The 18,957-nt window shown below is 41.2% G+C and overlaps 2 protein-coding genes across 2 annotated transcripts; both read left to right on the plus strand.

Annotated features, from left to right (window-relative positions):
• The first annotated feature begins 419 nt into the window (after positions 1-419).
• Positions 420-7,953, plus strand: spty2d1 (SPT2 chromatin protein domain containing 1). Its single transcript, XM_021310983.2, has 6 exons — positions 420-955; positions 1,315-1,429; positions 1,844-3,391; positions 4,352-4,511; positions 7,221-7,298; positions 7,400-7,953. Exons 1-6 carry the CDS (start codon positions 896-898, stop codon positions 7,491-7,493), a joined length of 2,055 nt encoding a protein of 684 aa, XP_021166658.2. The 5' UTR covers positions 420-895; the 3' UTR covers positions 7,494-7,953.
• Positions 7,954-8,363: 410 nt separating this feature from the next.
• Positions 8,364-18,945, plus strand: uevld (UEV and lactate/malate dehyrogenase domains). Its single transcript, XM_012853252.3, has 12 exons — positions 8,364-9,265; positions 11,891-11,975; positions 13,327-13,392; positions 13,477-13,640; positions 14,215-14,356; positions 14,453-14,547; positions 14,655-14,760; positions 15,425-15,595; positions 15,689-15,853; positions 17,039-17,126; positions 17,262-17,385; positions 18,179-18,945. Exons 1-12 carry the CDS (start codon positions 9,224-9,226, stop codon positions 18,341-18,343), a joined length of 1,413 nt encoding a protein of 470 aa, XP_012708706.2. The 5' UTR covers positions 8,364-9,223; the 3' UTR covers positions 18,344-18,945.
• The last annotated feature ends 12 nt before the right edge of the window (positions 18,946-18,957 follow it).

Raw genomic sequence — 18,957 nt, forward strand, 5'->3', positions numbered from 1 at the left:
GACTGTCCTAACAGTGGCGACATCAAGTGGCGCTCGAGTGTCAATTCTGCTTTTGAACGGATATTGCCTAAGACACCATATGGCGAATGACGGAAGTTTTGTCACACATAAAACCTGGAAAAAAAACTTAAGCTGGAACGGATTCACTATGGGGCCTTTCGCATAAACATATCATTGATACACTGTATATATCAGCAACAAACTAAATTAAAATTAGTTTCAACAGACTTTAATAACTTTCAAAAATAACCCTCGTTTCTTTGGGCCTGTCATTGATTGACGATCTGTTGATTATGCCACATTTACACACTTACAGTCAAGATAAGTCACCCCCCCATCGCCGTCCATCGGTTTACGGCGAAACGACATGATTCCGCGCACACTCTCTGCTCGTGGGCAAAACCGGAAGTGTGTGCTGAGAATCATCTCACTTCCATCCATTCCGCTTTGGCCCTATAATTTGTCGTCCTTACTCACTGTTTGGCTTTACAATCACACAAAATTAAAAGCTATTGGTTTTATAATATATTTGCTTTTAGTGTCGTGTGGCCTGACTCATATTTTGATGGATTTTTCCTGGTTTTCGTGCGTACAAAGGGGAAGTTGGTCCTCCAGAAATCTCGGATAGCTGACGTTAACAGCTGTGGACCTACGGCTAGCTAAACTCGCTAGCGCATGATATCTTTAAAAAAAAGTGATACGGTAAAAGTAGTATGAACCATTAAGGCGACGGTTTGCGTTCCCGTAACTTGTGTTCAACACACTATGGTTCTCTGTATGTAACTGTCAAGCTAAGAGCAGTTTGATAGCGCCTAAATTGTAAAGGCTGTGCTGCCTTGAGTTTTTGCTTGGTTAGCTTCAGGGAGACATATTTCGTCATCTGCTGCTAGAAAATATGGATTTCGATAACATATTGGACATCGCGTCGCAGAACCAGGGTATCAGCAGTGTACAAGTAAGTTAAAGATGATCAATTGCACCAAGGTTTGTAAATGGGGAGCTGTGTTACACTTCATTGCATTCCACTTGGAAATGTCGGTTAAGGTTTTTTGATAAAGTTGGGTGCTAAACTGCCAGCATCATGGCCCTCCGTGGCTTTTAATGGGTAATTATGACCCCAGCTATGCAATTCCAATGAGTTTACTCCCTTTAGCTTCATCGTCTTAAAAAACACATTGTGTTGTGAAGGAAATGTATTTGAAAACAGCAACTTTACTTTGTGTAAACAGTTTGAATTTTCACCTTCAACTGAAACAATCGGCATCCCTCTGCAAGAACTGATCTTGAGTCTGATCCTTGTCTTTCTTTCTGCAGAAGAGATACAGTCTTCAGGCGGGACCACCTAAAAAGGACCCAAAGTCTAAAGGTGTAAACCCTGCTGCTGTGCAGGCACTGTTGAAAAAGCGGCAAATCGAGTCAAGACTGAAAGGTATCTATGACACTGATTCAATTCAAACTTAGTATCAGTAATATTCAAATCATAGATGCAAAGATCTGTTGGCTGGAGATTGGAATCTGCCAGTTTGCCTCTGATTTGGCTGCTCAGAATCCAGAGTCTCTCTATTTTCAGTGATTGAGCACATATCAACCAATGCTGATGCAGGTTTCACTTAAGTAAAAATCAGATCCGTCTCCGTCAAAGAACCTGCGACAGGTTTCTTTTCTCATTCATATCCAATTGTTCTTGAAATGAAATGTCAAAATCAGGAGTAAAAATTAAAACTAATCAGACCTTCAAGACAGAAAATCTATCTTATTGGTGCATGTCTGATTCAAATCTGTTCAGATACGGCTAACTTTTGAAAGTACTTTGAAGTTAATTTTTTTTTCTTTTTCTTTTCAGAAATTGAAAGTAAGAAACAGAAGGAGCAGCTGTTGGCGAAGAGGGTTGAGTTGAAGTCGGACCGTAAAGCACGGGCCATGGCGTCCAGAACCAAGGACAATTTCAAAGGCTACAACGGCGTTCCAGTGGTAGATGTTCCCAAAAAGAGGGGCTCAAAACTAGATAGGCAGCAAGAACATTCAAATGACTCTGAGAGATTTCGGAATAATGCAATCAACTCACTAGAGGATGAAGATAACTACGAGTATGAGCAGACAGATTCGGAGGCAGAGTCGGAGCCCGAGATGCTGAGACCAGCGAAGCCTGTCGGTGTCAGTGGGACCAGTGGTACCAGCAAATCTGTTTCAAAAAAACTTGCTGGGCCACCTAAACCTCCTCCTGCCATGAATTTTGCTGAATTACTCAGATTGGCAGAGAAGAAGCAGTTTGAGCCAGTTGAGCTAAAACCCAAGGTGAAAAAGGAAGAAAGGCTTCGCACGGCCGAAGAGATACGTGAACTGGAGATGGAGCGCAAGGCCAGGAGACCCGACAAACACAGGGACCCAAAGTTAGATGGTGGAAGAGATAGCAGGTCTCTGTCCAGTTCAAGTGCAGTAAGACAAAATACTACAGATAAAGAACAGAAACACAGCAGACCACAAAAGAACTCCATCGAGAAGCCAAGTGTGCAAAGTAGATCAGCAAATAAGGTTCAACCTATGGTGAAAAGCGACCGAGGGCTTGCCTTTTCCAAACCCTCTGTGAGTGATAAAGAGAGGAACAGAGACAAGGTGCCTCACAGTGATAGAGAACGACCTAAGATGGGCATGTCCACTACATCAGTAGGTAGTAAAAACCCTTCGAAAGCTCCCTCATCTCAGGTCTCAGTCAAACAAGCAAGCTCCAGGCCAGCGTTTAACCAAAAACCCAGCACCTCAAGTGACCTTAGCTCAAGAAAAGATGGCATGTCATTGCATCAAAAAAGAGCGTCAGGCATTCCAGGGAACAGGCCCCCCAATGCAGCTGGAGCCGTCCAAAAGTCTCAACAAGGAAGCTCGCAGCAGATGAGGCCCATTCAAGGCAGTTCAGTAAAACAGGAATCCTTAGCCAGAGGGATGAAACCCAGCAAAGGAGATCCACAAAGGCCTGGAAATAATCCTGCGGTGAGATCAAACAGTAATTCACAGATGAGGCCGTCTCTGGGTGGTCCCACCAAGGCAGGGAATCAGTCTCAGCCGAGGCCCGCGGGTATACCCCAGAATAAACCAGGCGGTCTGCCGCAGGCCAGGCCAGGCGGCGGCGGTCCTGGGAGAGGTGGAGCTCGACCTCCAGGATCTCAACCTTTTAGACCTGGTAGTGGAGGACAGATACCCGGGCGGCCGAATGGTAACCTTGGATCTGGGCCCGGCAGACCCAAGTGCACTGTTGTGTCGGAGACCATCTCATCCAAGAATGTAGGCGGACAAAGGCCAGGGGTCCCCCCTCGGCCGGCCATGCAACAGAGACCTGGGATGATGCCAGGAATGAGACCGGGAATGCCTCCCAGACCTATGATGAACAGACCACCGGGTAAGAACCAGAAAGGACGATCTTATTAGTAAAGAGCTGGATTTGTAAATGGTTCGATATTTATACAGCTTTCAAAAGCTTTAACGAGAACCCAACATTGCCACTGGTACAAATACATTACCTAAAACTAGATTAAAGGGTGAGTTAATAACTTATATTGACGTCTAAATCAGCCAATCACTATACTCTCAAAATTGTCTTAAATTTAGTCTGTCTTTTAATACATTATATTTGTTCTGAACTACGCTGAGAATCATGGACTCAACACACGGGGAGCGACGTGGCCCCCTCTCCATTCATTTCCTATGGAACTTAAGCGACGAGGCGACAGTCGGCTGTCCTCCTCCAGCCAAGCAACAGGCGAAATTCGTGAATGTAAAATTCAAATTCAAATTCGTGGACGTGCACAAGCGGGCCTGCGGTGCGACACAAAGTTGAACAATGTTTGTCGCCGCCGCTTAGCACTACAGCCATTTATCTGGATGAGCTGTGAAACGCTGCCTTGAAATGATGATCTCCTCCGTGGCGTTTCCTTGTCTGTATTATGGCACGAACCTGGCTGTGTTTTTCTTTTGTAGAGTAGACATAAACGTAAGATTTCAATCAATTCCAGAAATATCTTCTGACTCTTCGTTCGTTGTCGGTTACGGACTGTTTTGAAACTATCAAAAGTCCAATTTCGTGACCAATGACACTTCTGGGAAACAAGCGATCCAACAGCGCGACTTGAAACGCTGCCATCGCTCTAGTGTCCCGTGTGTTTGGGTCTTCGCCGCGGTGACGATGAAATCCATTAGTCGCTGTCGTTTGTCGCCGACTGTGATACGTTTTTCATTTAACACATTAGCAGAGATGTATGAAATGTTTCGATCTCCTCAGTCTTAGTTTACTTCTTTTCAAAATGATCAAAGTCCTCTAGCACAAGAATTGTTTCCAATAGTTCTCGTATTTCCTATCTAGGACCCATGTTGCCACCGATAACAAGTGCATACAAGAGGAAGTTCGAGGAGGAGGAGGAAGAGTACGACCCTGAAATGGACGACTTCATTGATGATGAAGGTGAAGAGCAAGAGGAAATCTCTAGGCACATTAAGGAGATCTTTGGCTACGATCGAACAAGGTGAGCATTGTCTTCGTAGATTGTAGTCTTGTCTAATAGTTTTGCGTGTGGTATTCGCATATAAAAACCTTTAGATCCCTTTAAAAAAAAGTCCTAAAATAGTATTAATAATAGGGCCACCACACTTAGAGCTCATCATTTTACTTACATTGTGCATTGCTTTTGCTTCATTTCCCTTTACGTGATACTGTAATAGGAGAGCCCAGAAACATATGATCATAGGAATATCATCACAGATAATTCTAGTCGTTCAAGGGGAACAGTAAAACTCATTGTTTCATTGCACAGCATAATAAATTCCAAGCCTTGATTTTTGTTTTGTTAGGTTTTGATAACTGTAAGTACGATGACCTTCAAAACAAGATATTCCTCCACCATTTACGTCATTTCCAGGCTCTCAGTAGACATCCACACAGACTTCTCTACAGCAGTAGGAGTCAGAGTCCAATTCCTTTTAATTAGGATTGTAACCGAGCTTTCTCGGTTTGTCACCGGTACCGCATGTACCGTATTCCCCCAACACTTCTGTGCAAAACGCCAGGCAGTGTACTGATTTTGAAAAGGAAGACCAACTGAATAAAATAGCATTTTTTTTATACAGCTCAATGGAGGGTTGTCTTTTTGAACAGGCTTGAGGGCACTACATATGGTCCTGGGCGCTACCTGGTGGGCCCAACATGGTGACTTAAGGGCCTTTCAGACAGGACGCGATTTGCGCTGCGCTGGCCGTGGGGTTCAGCGCAGCGCATTTGCGGTTTCTATGGCAACGCGTACATTCGTCACGGCGCGGCGCGCGAAGCGGTGCGCTGCGCTGTGTTTGCGCTTTGCTCGACGCAGCGATAAACCGCCCTGGCGCGGCGCAAGCCATTGAAAAGAATGGGTTTCACAGCGCAGCAGTGCGGTCATCGCAGCCTGTCTGAAAGGCCCATTACACTGCTTTTCGTATGTCTTCTTTAGATACCGTGAAAAACGGCCACGATGCTGACATCTCTGCTTCATTTAAAAACCCAACAATCCTGGCTGCGATGTGTCACTGTCACTGCATGAGCAACCAACCCCCCCCCCCCCCCCCCCGAAATCCCGAAACAATGGAGCTAGATAGGTTCAAAAATGACTAGCATTAGCTGATACCTTAAAATAAAGTGTGTAATATTTAAATTTACAGTAGCCGAGAGCTGCAAATGCACAAAAAGTACAAAGTACTCCCAACAATAAACAGAGGCTAGCACTAACTAACACAAATAACACACGCGACGGAATAATGCAGCAAAAGATAAACACTGAAATCACAAAAAATAGACACACAAAGCGCAAACATGTTATAAACACAAGTGATGCTGACACACAAAACGCATGCAAATGTAAAATGCTTATAGTAACAAAAACAAAAAAAAACATACTCGAGGCCTACTGAAGGCGGACTCTGCATGGACTCCACGCATACAGGTACTCTGTGCAGAGCTCAGTTTTTACGACCGCGTGTGCAGATTCATTCATTCACTGTAAACTTCTCGTAGGCAAGAACTCTTTACATCAAACTGTTTTATATGCGACACTGAGCTTGATACACTGAGCTGCTCCAAGCAGGAGGTCGCAAAGACGCGCAGCATCACACTCCCTCTCTGTTCTCACTGACAGGTGTGTGGTGAGAGCCTGCTGGGAAAGGAACGGCTCTAGGTGCTCAGCTAGCTAATCACACATTTTACCATCCGTTCCGCCCACTGAGCTATATAATACACTGGAGTGCTAATCACCGTCTGTTTGAACGAGTCGCTTTGAAGCCACCAGCCGCCATATTGGTACTCCCTATTTCCCCTCAGTAACTAGGGAATATGTGCGCTACAGCATCGAATAACGAGGATTTTCTCATGTTCAGGGGGGGCTTAAGACTTTTAAAATGTCAAATGCCATATAGTTTTATGTTATGTTCTAAAAATATCAAGTACTGAGAAAGTCATGTGCTGAAATATTTTGCATTTTATTCATTTAAATATATATGTTTAACATTTATAAATATATAAATGCCAATATACAAAAACATATATTTACATATGTGTATACACATATATACATATACACATACTTATATATACATATATATATATATATTTAATATGAATAACATGTAAAATATTTCAGCACATAATTTCCTAGTACCCGCTTCGTACGTGAAGTGTTGGAGTGATATTACACACTTGGGAAGAATATTAGGTGCGCCTTATGGTCCGAAAAATACGGTCCGCTTCACTTACTGGCTTCCATGTTTGCAGGCTGCTGCTTTTACCAAAATAAAATACCAAATGCTACACTGTTTTGGGAACCCTGGGAACTCTCATATGATTGGCTCAGGAACTAGGAAGTAAACATGGGTTACACGCTACACCAAAACTGGTTCCGGACCGTACCTCTAGGTTTGAAAGGGGAAAAAATTGATTAAGACATTGTTGATGGAGAAGACCGATTGTTTATAGGGAATGTTACTTCCATCCTGGGGGACAAATGAGAATGATTTAGGTTGATTTTACAGTAAATATCTTACTTTTTGCTCCTTTAACTTGCAGTGGTTTTTGGTACTTGCAGCATTTTGTCTTTGCAAATTATCAAGGTATTTGTCAAAATTTCCATTTGTTTAGCGTAGGCCTTGTGAAATGGCACTAAATTGTTTAAAAAAATAATTTTTAACTACTACTGTACTTTAAATCTTCCCAGGTACAAGGATGAAAGTGATTATGCTCTTAAATTTATGGAGAGCAGTTGGAAAGACCTACAGAAAGAAGAAGCCAGGAGGTATGATAAATACATTTTGCCTTACTGTTAGAAAGTTTTGTGTCCCGGTTAAAGGCGATTGTGCCCCTAACTTGATATTTTATTATATTACTCTACTTTAGTTTAAGAATGGCTGTGCAAGAGGACCTGGAGGAGGAGAAGCGGGAGGAAGAAGAGCTGAATAGAAAAAAGGCCAAGAGGAAAAAAATCAACTGAAGTCCCATTCGTATTTTGATTAATAAACATTTCCTTTTGTCCTTGGAATTGTGGTATAGTGGCTTTGCGATCCTGAAGCATAAAGGCCCTTGTCCACATTGGCCCTTTGGTGGCACTTCATCCGGTGTTTTGATGGAGAGGAGAATTTGTAGTGAAAGATGTGCTGACTAAAGACAATATGCACAACCCATTGAACACATTTGAAAATAATGAAATGTCCTTATTTATTTCCCCTACAGAGTCCTGGCTTTATTATCTGGGAAGAATGGAATTGTAACCAGCATAATTATAAGTTGTTTTTTTTATGCTACCAATAACACTGTCATTTTTTTCCAGCATATTTTCTCGCTTAATAATTGAAACAATAATTGAACATATTGTCAGTTAATGTGCTCAAAACATTACCATGTTGTGTAAAATTATTTGACAAGTATAATTGCATAAAGGCTTTTATTTAACTGTGTTGTCAAAAATCTGGTTGTATGTGTTTATGATTTAAAAAAAATAAGTTTTTGTTTGTCATAAAATAAGAAAACTTGTTAATTACTACTAATTTCACACTGCTTGTTAAGGCACTACCTGCTGGTTATTGCCTTCAATGTTATTGCTGATAAGCAGAGACTTGGAATCACATTCTTTTAAGTCAAAATGTGCTTTTCAGCTATTCAGAATACAAACTACTTCAAAAAGTGTCCAGATATCAACAAGTACATTCATAACTGGATCCACTGGATGTTGAAGATATTCAAAGATGCATTCTTAACAGGGAAACACTACATTTCTACCATCTACACACTGTCTTAATCATTGATTAAGATAAAAAAAATCTCCACATCTCTAACATAAATTAAAAACAAATATTCCCTTGTGAGGTTAAAAAATGTAGGATGTCTAACGGGAATAGTAATAAGCTGCAATATGGCCACAAGTGTATGCAAAATAAATTTTATTTAGCATTGTGCGGCCCTAGTTGGTGACATGCATCTTAAAATAATTGTCTGATATTCACAATACTTGATCTAGTTAAGAATTTCAAAGGCTGCTGTGGATATCAAAAACTGAAAGGGACAGTACAGACTAAACACACAAAGTGCCATCAAGTAAAGCCCAAATTACGTTTATAGTGGCGGTTTTAGACCTGTTTTTCTAACCGAGACCCCTTTGATTAATGGAGCAGCTATGCAAGGCCCCCCTTCCATGTCAAATCTGTGGGATCACATGTTGAAGACATCAGAGAGTGAAATGTTGACTCTCCAGGTCATGCATATTTGAATTTTTGTTTTTGACCCAATTGATTCATGTATGTAGAACCATCATCCAATATAATCATCAAATATGAAAATTAATATTGTTTCAGGATTTTAGATGTCTATTTTACTTTATACCATTACCTAAAATGCTTAAATACACATTTTACTTGTAGGATTGATTATTTTTACTATCCTTAATTTCGATGCTAAGTAGTAACGGTGTTATTTTGACTAGGAAAGCTGCTTATGTCAAATTCTGGTTATATGGTACAATGGCTTGCCATATCAGTGGGGCTATTTCATAAAGGGGGAGGGGCTTGAGACGGTAGTGACATCAGCGTCACCTAGTTACGCCTTCGGCTTCTCCTCGAAGTTTGCGGAAGTTTACTAATAGAGCTGAAATTGTACAAGTGGCAAGAGCATCAAACCCGAAGCAGAACTGGTATAACTTTTATACCAGTTAATTTAATTGCGAAGTAAATGGATCTGAAGTCAGAGAAAATACAGCGGATACTTTCTAAGGTTGGTGTTTTTGAACTAATAACCTTTTAAAAAAAATGTGTTGAGTGTAAACTTTCATGTGTACAAGCCGGCTAGCTTTGCGGGCTAGTTTCTGTTGTTAGCTGGTGCCAGCCTGAGCAAACTGGGAGAACCAGCTTAGTCACTGGCATTCATGTGAGGAACTTAAATAAGATTAAAAAGGTGAGACTGTACAATTATTATTTTGGGATTGAGTTGGTAGATTAATATAAACTTGCTGGTTTGACCAACTTGACACCCACAATGTGTTTTCTTGTACAGAAAAATATTAAAATAAAGTTTATACTATTTTTCCCCACGCCTCCTCGTCTTTATTATGACAGCGAGCAAAATAAATGTCAAACTTTCAACTTTTTTACTATAATTAAATATATATGATGGTTATAATTAACCATCATAATTAATTATGAGGTTGGTTACCGTGAAGAATACAACATTTTAAGGCTGTATTTTTTTTTTCCCCTGTGTAAGATTTTGCTACTGCAATAAAAGATTAATTTATTTTGAAGCTTCTTGTACAACCTTTCCAGGAGCACAGAGAAATTTGTTAGCGTCCATGTTAATATGTTAATGTCTTTGAAAAAAACTTTCTTTAATTTTCTTTTGTGTGTGTGTCCTGTCTGGCAGTGTGGCAATATTAATTGTTGTTGTAATTCCAAAGAAAGCCCAACAGATTTTACTTTAACAAGTGGAGCCTTACTGCTTTAGCCATAGTGCTGTGCTTGATTTATATATGCAAGAAGCTTTATTAGATTTTAAGCTGGGACTATTTCATGTTCAGTGGACACGGAAACGGGACGGTAGAGGAGGGGAAAAAAGAAGAGAAAGAGATGAGACAAAATGCTAAAAGGGAGAAAAGGTGAAAAAAAGAGGAGAGGGAAAGGAGAGAGCTATATAATACAATATATTATATTATATTAAATAATATTTGTGTAAGACAATATATACAGATGTATGATTTGTCGCTGACCCGCTTGTTTTCTGGCTTTATTTATTAGTTGCAAAAGTTTGATTTATGCCTACTCTTTATGGAGTTAGCGCACAGTTCCTTCAACAGAGACACCATACAAATAATAATAAAAAAAATCTCTATACTGGATACACGTTAAGATCAGGGTTGATTTTTTTTGTTTTATTTAATAGTAACTAAAAAAAAGGGCATCTCTTGACGCAGAAGTTACAAAGTTCTCCAATAACTGATTGAGAGCGAGAGAGAAATAAAAAAAGAAGAAGATAAAAACGGCATTACTTTAAAAGTAGTAATAATATACAGGAATTATATACATAAGTAAAAACTGGTAATAAAAATCACACAGGTGTAACGTGGAAGTGTAGGACGTGGCTGTTTCTAAAAATATGAAGGAATTGAAGAGGTGAAAGTGAATTTGCTAATCCGATCTCCTCAGGGAGATTATTCCAGAGACTCAGACCAAAAATGCGTTATTAAGTTCTCCGCTGAGAATGATCTCATTCATGGGCTAAAGACGTGGCTCGGGACCTCAGGGTTGTTTGTTTACTGGTCACATGGCTTATCTTATTGATCAGACATGTTTGACTGTGTACATTTTCCATTACCTTCAGTCAGGGTTTAAATATACCAAAGCCAAAATAAAAATAGACAATGAGGCTTCGATGGGCCGCTACCGTCCCACCGGCTCTGGAACGGACTCCCTGATCCAGAGGATCAGGGAGTCTGGTTTTATTTAAAAGCAAACTGCAGGCATATCCTTTTTAACTGATTTATTGTATCTTCTATACGTCCTTTTTATGAAAGCTTTCTTTTAGATGTTTGAATCTAACTGTACTCATTTATTTGATCCTTTTTTTTTCTATATTCAAGGAATATTTACAATCTAATTTAGGTCTTCCATTTATATTCTTTTCCTTTTGTTTATTCTCTCTCAATCTTTTTTCCTCCTAAATAAAATGTAAAAAAAAAAATAGTCGCTTTTCCTCCAAAGAGATCCTTCTGGTCTGTGTATTACAGTCCAGAGATTCAAATGTTTTATGTTCGTCTTTATTGGCATATATTTAAAAAAAATATATATATTTTTTTTAAAAGTGAGATTTGCTCCGATTTTCCCGCTCTAAATAGATTATGGCACCGTGTGAAATTAACCGAACCGGTGTGGCGTCACTGCATCAAGACGTCTTCTTCTATTCGGCACCTTTTGAAAAACAATAGAGACTGATGTGACGGCAGAAGTGCGATAACGCATGACGTATTACACCGGGTCGTAATTTATTTAGAGCGACGGGGGAAAACTTAAGTCCATCCTCACAGCTGAATGACTTTTGCACAAGTCGTGGCTGTAACTGGATGCTAAAAGTTACTTCTCAGCGTCTCGATGAGGTGACTGAAGAGGCAGAGGGATGTTTACAGCGGGCGGTAAGCTGGTGTCGCAACCCTGAGAGTAGAAAACCATGTCTGGATGAGTTTAGACAAGACGAGGACCACGAGCGTTTGGGTCATCCTCTCGGTTGTAGGTTGTAACGCTGAACTGTGTGGACGCAGAGCACAAAAAGCACTCCTGTGTCATTCATTGTGGATTGAAACATAAAAGAAGTTGGACGCTGTCATTTAATCTTTTCTTCCCCCCGTTCCAGTACAAATTTCACGATGTCGCCGTCGAGGAGCTGGAAAAAATCAATCGCATCTTCCCGGATTTGAAACCGTTCACAGGCACTTACAGTAAGTTTTTGTTCTTGAACCCAATTACCCCCATGGTATATTTTCTGTTATTAGCACACATGTTTCAGCTCATCAAACAAATGTTAGTATCAGACAAAGATGACCCGTACCCAGCCTCACCCTAAAGATAACCGGGTTTATCCAGCCACTTGCATCTGGTTGACCAGGTCCTGATGCACCGCCACCATGGCTGCACATCAGAACAATGTCGTTTACAGAAAAATAAATGCTCCCTTTGTTATGATTACTGTGATGAGGAGAAAACGTTCCAAAAACGCAGCTTACCTCCTCACCAGTCAGGCTGTTTCTGGGGAGAATAGAGACTCTTTTGGTCAGGCGTGGTTTACGCCTGGGACATCTCCCATGGAGGCCTGTTTATTGGTCAGTGTTCCTCTAACTGAGTCTCTGGACCAATCAAGTGAGGCCTGCGGTGCTGTAGATGTTCTTCTTGGCTCTTTTGTGACCTCCTAGGTGAGCCAGTGATCTGCTCTTGGAGTATTTTTGGTAGTTCTGCCTCTAGGTGAAGGTTCACCTCTGTTCCACCGTTTGTGGATGATGCCTCCTACTATAGTTCACTGGAGCCCCAAAGCCTTAGGAAATGTTTTGCAACTCTTTAGACTGATAAACGTTATTGAGGTTGTTGTTTTTTGGCATGATGTGCTGCTTCATAATGGGGCTGGGCAATATATGGCGATTTCTTTTAAAGAGATATAAGATCAGACTATGTAGTTTATATTGAGATGTTGCGTTATAGTTATACTTTTGTGTTCGGTAGGTTTTTTTTCTCATATTTATCTACAGCTGTTTGTTAAAAAATTACCCTTGAGACCTTTGGGAAAAAGCTTTAATTCGGAGATGCTTTTTTATATATATATAATTACTTTATGAAAAGAAAAACCCTAAGAATGGTGGCGATGTGGGGCGTGCGCCTTAAGTCCTCAACGCGGCTGACTTGGGTTCGATTCCGGCCTGCGCTCCTTTACAGCATGCCTTCCTTCTCTCAAACCCTGTTTCCCGTCAGCCTACTTTGAGAAAAACGAGCCACTGGAGCCATAAAAACCCAGAAAAGAAATATATATATAAAAAAAATGGAGAGATTATTTTTGGTCCATATGAAGTCCTACCTCAAACAAAAGGGAAGTAATTGCTTTTTCCACATAGGGTGAGGCTGGGTGGGGGAATTTTTCCTCTAAACCAATCAAATTCTCATTAGAATAATACATTAGGCATTCATTAGAATTTGTGGATCTGAAACATTTGGGAGTAAAAGGCAAAAACAAGCGCTCTCTAAGAAGGCAAAAGCGTTTTGACAGCATTGTATTAACTAACAGCGACACATCGCCTGTTTCAGCTTTCACTGACAGCAGCCAAAAAGAGCTCCTGAAATTAACTGGCATCATCCCTGTGAAGTTCGATGGTAAGCATGACAGAGGGGGGAGGGGGGGGGGGCACACATGTCTTTATGCAGCAACACGTTCTGACGGCAGCGTCTCTCCTTAAGGTCGCTCCTACAACTTCCCCGTCCAGCTGTGGCTGCTGGACTCCTTCCCGTTCACTCCTCCCATCTGTCACCTGAAGCCCACATCCAGCATGGTGATCCGAGAGGGAAAACACGTCAACGCCAAGGGCCGGATCCACCTGCCGGGCCTTCACAGCTGGGATTACGTAAGGCTTTACCTTCGCCAACTACGTTTTTAAAGTTGGGCCGATGTCTAAGCTCGGGCCTTCTCACTGGCCGAGAAAAAAAACCAAAACAAATTTCAACTTAAGCCGAAATCTACAACACAAATTAACTTTTTAATGAAAAATAAAAGATCCCGCTGTTGCTAAAATAGTACATTATTACTGCTATATTGTTATCTATACCATTTATTTACTTGTGTTTACACTGACCAAAACAAGAATATTAAATACAGTGCTAAATTTGCAAGCAATTTTAAGGTGGCTAAAGCCCAAATAACCCAGAAAACGGCCCATCATTCCCATTCTGCTTGTTATAGAGCAACACAGGCGTAGGAAACCAATGTAAGCTGGTAAATTAGTCGGCCTATTTGCTGGGGCTTCCATCCTGCAGTCTGCTGCTTACCGTGTTGCTTCAGTTTTTCCAAATTTAACAAAACGGCATGAAGGAACATTCTAGGACGCTTTGAAGCCGTAGCTGTTTTAAAATCTCGTTACATCTCGTAACGGCAGCCAGCACATGCCTTCCTGTGATCTCGTCGTCTCGCTCTCCAAACAGCCCAAGTCATCGGTGGTGGGTCTCCTGAACGAGATGATCACCAAGTTCCAGGAGGACCCCCCGCTCTCCTCGAAAACCACGGAGGACACCAAAGACCCCCACCAGCTCATGGCGTTTGTCTCCAACCTGCAGATCAATGACGGTGCAGCTCTTTCCATTCACGCTAGAACTTTACCATCACTGCTCAGATTTTAATTGTATTTTTTTAAATGTTGAGTTGTGTTCGCACTCCTTTCAGGTGGAAGCAGGCAGTACGACCAGCAAAGCATCAAGGTTTCAGTGGTCGGAGGGGGAGATCTGGGCATGGCGTGTGTGATGAGCATCTTAGCCAAGGTAACAGCTTGGGACATTTCTGATGCTGTCAGACCGGAGCCTCTCTGACGGCCACATGTCCTGCACTCATGCTCACCGTTTCTCCTTCCCGTCGGCTCATAATCTAGTGTAATGTGGACAGACTGGTTTTCATTGACATCGCTGAAAGCTCCACCAAAGGCGGCAGCACAGACCTGGAAATCTTCAGTCTGCCAAAGGTGCAGGTGTCCAGAGGTACGTCACTTTCTGCTCCGTCACCGTGTGACACGCGCCGCTGCATTTTTGCTAAAAATACTTCTGTCACGCGAAAGGACTCCTGCGGCATTGTGTTGACAAAGTCTCCCCACAATGACTCAGCAACACGTTTGTTTACTGGAACAATAAGACGTCAGGATGCGGTCGTGTTGCTACAGTGTTTTCAGCAGTGAGCGATGTAGAAAAAAGGCATATCGATACAATATAAATCATATTATATTGATAATTATCAACAAATTCAAAACATATATTTTAAGTGCAGCCCTGGTCATCTTATGCTGTTGCTTAGCGACCTATTTTTTTAGATACAGAACGCACAAACGCTGAATTCAAACTCAACCCTTTATTCAACCAACCTTTTGCAAAAACTGCAAGTTTAAAAAAAAAAAAAAGTAAAAAAACGCACGCTCTTTGAACTCTTTGGAGGGGGCGGAGCTTGGCGACAGAGCGTTCCTCGGTCTGCGTTGTGATTGGTTGGGAGGATGTAATGACTGTAATATTAACCTACATGGATAGACTCTGCATAAGTTATTCTATTGAACTTTTTATTGACCCTTTTTTTAATCTATCGATCGATTATATATCGTTATTGAATTGTCGTCCAGCCTTAGTGAGCGCTGATGGTGTTCACATGTTTTGCCAGATATTTCAGCTTCTGCCGGGTCCAGGGTTGTGGTGGTGACGGCGAACTCATGGAGCAGCGACGAGTCGTACGTGAAGGTGGTCCAGACTAATGTCGATTTGTACAGAGGAATAATCCCCAATCTGGTCCACCTCAGCCCCGACACCATTCTGCTCATTGCTTCGCAGCCAGGTCAGCAGGGTAACGGACACTTTCCTCAAAGCGCCGCTGTCTGTGTTGCCGTTTTCTGACCTGAACGCTTTCCCACACGCCCCTCCAATGCAGTGGACATCATGACGCACGTGGCCTGGAGGCAAAGCGGTCTCCCTCCGACACGGGTGATCGGAGCGGGGTGTAACCTGGACTCGGAGCGGCTGAGCTACGTCTTGGACATCAATCTGAATACGCACAAACCCGGCTGGGTCATCGGAGAGTTCTCGGACAATAAAGGTGAGCGAAAAAGGCCGGCGCAGAATCCGCTGAATTACAGAGAGTTTTGTGGAAAGGCTTGTTATAATGGCGGCCTGGTTTTACGTTTACCCAGGCTGCTTTCAGTCAAAGCATACAGGTGCATTTAAACGAGTTAGAATATAATCAAAGATGTATTTGCTGTAGTAATAAAAAAACACATTTTAAAGAGGAGACAAAGTGTCATATTTTGTACAGACTTGGTTCAGGGCTCTCGTATCTTCCGCTTGTCAATACTACATAGATTTTCTCTGGATCACTGAGTAACAGTCCAGTTGTTTTTCTCATTAACTCAGGAAAGAAGCTACCCTGAGCTTTGCTTTAAGCACAGATTAACAAAAAAACCGCTACACCTGTATGTCCAGGCTCTTGAAATGTTGACTGCAGTCCAGTCTTTGGGAGTCCCCATGCCCCCAAACTTTGCAATCCTCTGTTGTGGGAAAAAAAAATCCATGTTTCTTGAGCACATTTCTCTGGCACACTTTGTCCTTCCACTTAACTTTCCATTGAAATGCTAGAATATAGTATTCTCTGAATATCTGGGATCTTTAGCAATGACTGGAGTCAGTGAGTGACTGTCAGGTCAGCTGTCTTTTTTAATGACTATAACAGGATATTTTCTATTACATTTTTTCATACAAATAATTCTAGACTCTTAAAAATTAACATTGGGTTTGTATTATATACAGCTTATATTATTTGAAACACTGTCTAGCTTTTCAATTATTTATTGAAACGTTCCCCTACAGAACTCCGAGAGCAAAGGTTAAAAACATAATTATCTCTTCTCTTTTGCCTAACTCTGACCAAACCAACTCGTGAGAAATTAAAATCAAAATAGCTTTATTTTACTGTGTCAGAATGTAACACTCAGTATTTTATTGTGATTTTTTTTTTTTTTTTGCTCGTGTGGAAATAAAAAATAAAAATCATTGCACAATTCTGTCCAAATCTTTTCAGTTTTACATTAAGAGGAAGAAAAAAACACGACTCCAGTAATCTCCACCCTTTGCATTCATCCTTCAGCTCATCGTCGCTGTATGGTTTTGTTTTGAAGTCCATTTTTAGAATGCCGAGTTATGTTGCTGTTCCAGCTGATCTTCTTGTGAGCTGACTGTAAGCAATGCGTACGATTAAGCTCAGCATTGTTTGTTTTTCCTCTGACAGTTCCTGTAATGAGTAACGTTGGGCTGAATTCCAACGGAGCAATGGAGATCGCCCCAGGAGCCAACGCTGCCAAACCACTCTTAGACAGGTACTTTCACCACAAGCCAAGACAGATTTTAGTTTTTTTTTTTACATCTCATCTGTTAATGAAATGGGGGATTTTTGTAGAGAAGAGATAAACAACTCTATTGTTCTTGATTGATTTCTTTGTTTTTGCACGCAGAGCATTTGAGCTCATGAAGAGTCGAGGCCAGCGGTCCTGGTCTGTAGGTCTTTCTGTTGCCGACATCACCAACACCATCCTGACAGACAGGATGAAGACTCACTCCATCTCCACACTGGCTCAGGTAACTTCGAGTTAAACAATAGATCCATTCTCACCACCACAGGCTTCCTCTGCAGGTGTAGCTTAATAAAAAAGGTCATTTCACCAACTCCATTCAAAACGACGATATATTTCAGCTACGCGTTTGTCTGTGGAAAAATATTTTTTATCAAATAAGTTGTGTTGCAGCCACGTTTTGGTCTACAGTCATGAAAAATTATTATTATTATTATTATTATAAAAAAAACAGTCAACAAGGAGGCGGAGCCAAAACAGGTTACTAGTGAGACTCTAGATGCTCTTAATGCAATCCAAGCATCTCATTGGAAAGTTAAGAGGAAGGAAGAAGTTTGGTAGAAGTAGCGCACGCAACGGGAATAACTGCAGCCTTGAGAAGCAAAATTCAAGAGCACCACACAGAAAATCCAGACCACGAGGCACACTGACGCAGTAATTCATGCCAGCCTCGAGTGCATATGCTGTACAGCACATAGACCTATTCAACAGGACGCCATTCCTGCATTAGCAACATATTATTCCAATTAGCCAAAAAAAAAAACAATACCTGATATCTTTATGCTCAATTGGCCAGTAGACTCACTTGATCTAAATACCGTAGAGAAAATGGATTCCTGTAGCTGTCAAAGGCATAAAAATAGAAGTAAAATGCTACAAATATAGTCGTCTCTTTGTAATGAACCTTTGCAGAGAGTTTAATATAATTCTAGTTACCTGTATTAACTCAAAGCGACAGTGCGCAGATCATCCACTTAAACATATTTCAGCTGACGTCTGTCTTGTTTTGCTTTTCCCAGGGCTGGGGTGGAATCGGGGCGGAGGTGTTCCTCAGTTTGCCGTGCATTATGGGAGCAAACGGATCAACCCGGTTGGCTGGAGTGTCGCTGGGACCCGAAGAGGACGCCAAGCTCAGGACAAGCGTCAACTCGCTCTCCGCCCTCATGAGCCAGATCAGGCTATGAACGCGAGGAGCGGCCAACGAATACGGACAGTGGTTGCTCTGGTTTAAAAAACACAATCGTCTGATTTTCTAGCACCCGTTTCTCCCCACTGCACGGACATTGTGCACTAAATCACTGTAGAAAATAAATCTTGCACTTTTTTTTTTTATTTTAAAGCTAGTTGGCTTTAGAAGCCCATTTTGCACTTTGTCGTGTTTCATTGAAGTACTGTTTTTGTTGTTTTTCTTTTAAAGCCAAAGTATTTTGTGCAAAACATCAGAAAGATGATTGTGGTCTTTGGAACCTTTTTTTTTTTTTTTGTCAACATAATGTGGTGAACGTTTGTCCAGGACACTTTGTGTATTTCTGCACATCGTACATGATTCTGGATTGTAAATATAAGCTATGCTTATAACCCAGAGATGGTGTGGGCTATAAATCAGTAGATTGATTTAAGTGTAGCTTTTCTATTGGCTGTCATCCTGTTTCCTCCTAAAAAAAAAAAATAAATACTACTTTGATCTTGTTGTATACTTAATGCAAAAACATTTTTATATTCAACGGAAGCCTTGTATATTGTGAGATTAGATGACTGTGTGGGTTTGCAATAAATGTTTGAAAGCAAAGATGTCGAT

Source organism: Fundulus heteroclitus, chromosome 2 (genome assembly GCF_011125445.2).
Source record: "Fundulus heteroclitus isolate FHET01 chromosome 2, MU-UCD_Fhet_4.1, whole genome shotgun sequence".
In the NCBI taxonomy this organism is placed as follows: Eukaryota; Metazoa; Chordata; class Actinopteri; order Cyprinodontiformes; family Fundulidae; genus Fundulus; species Fundulus heteroclitus.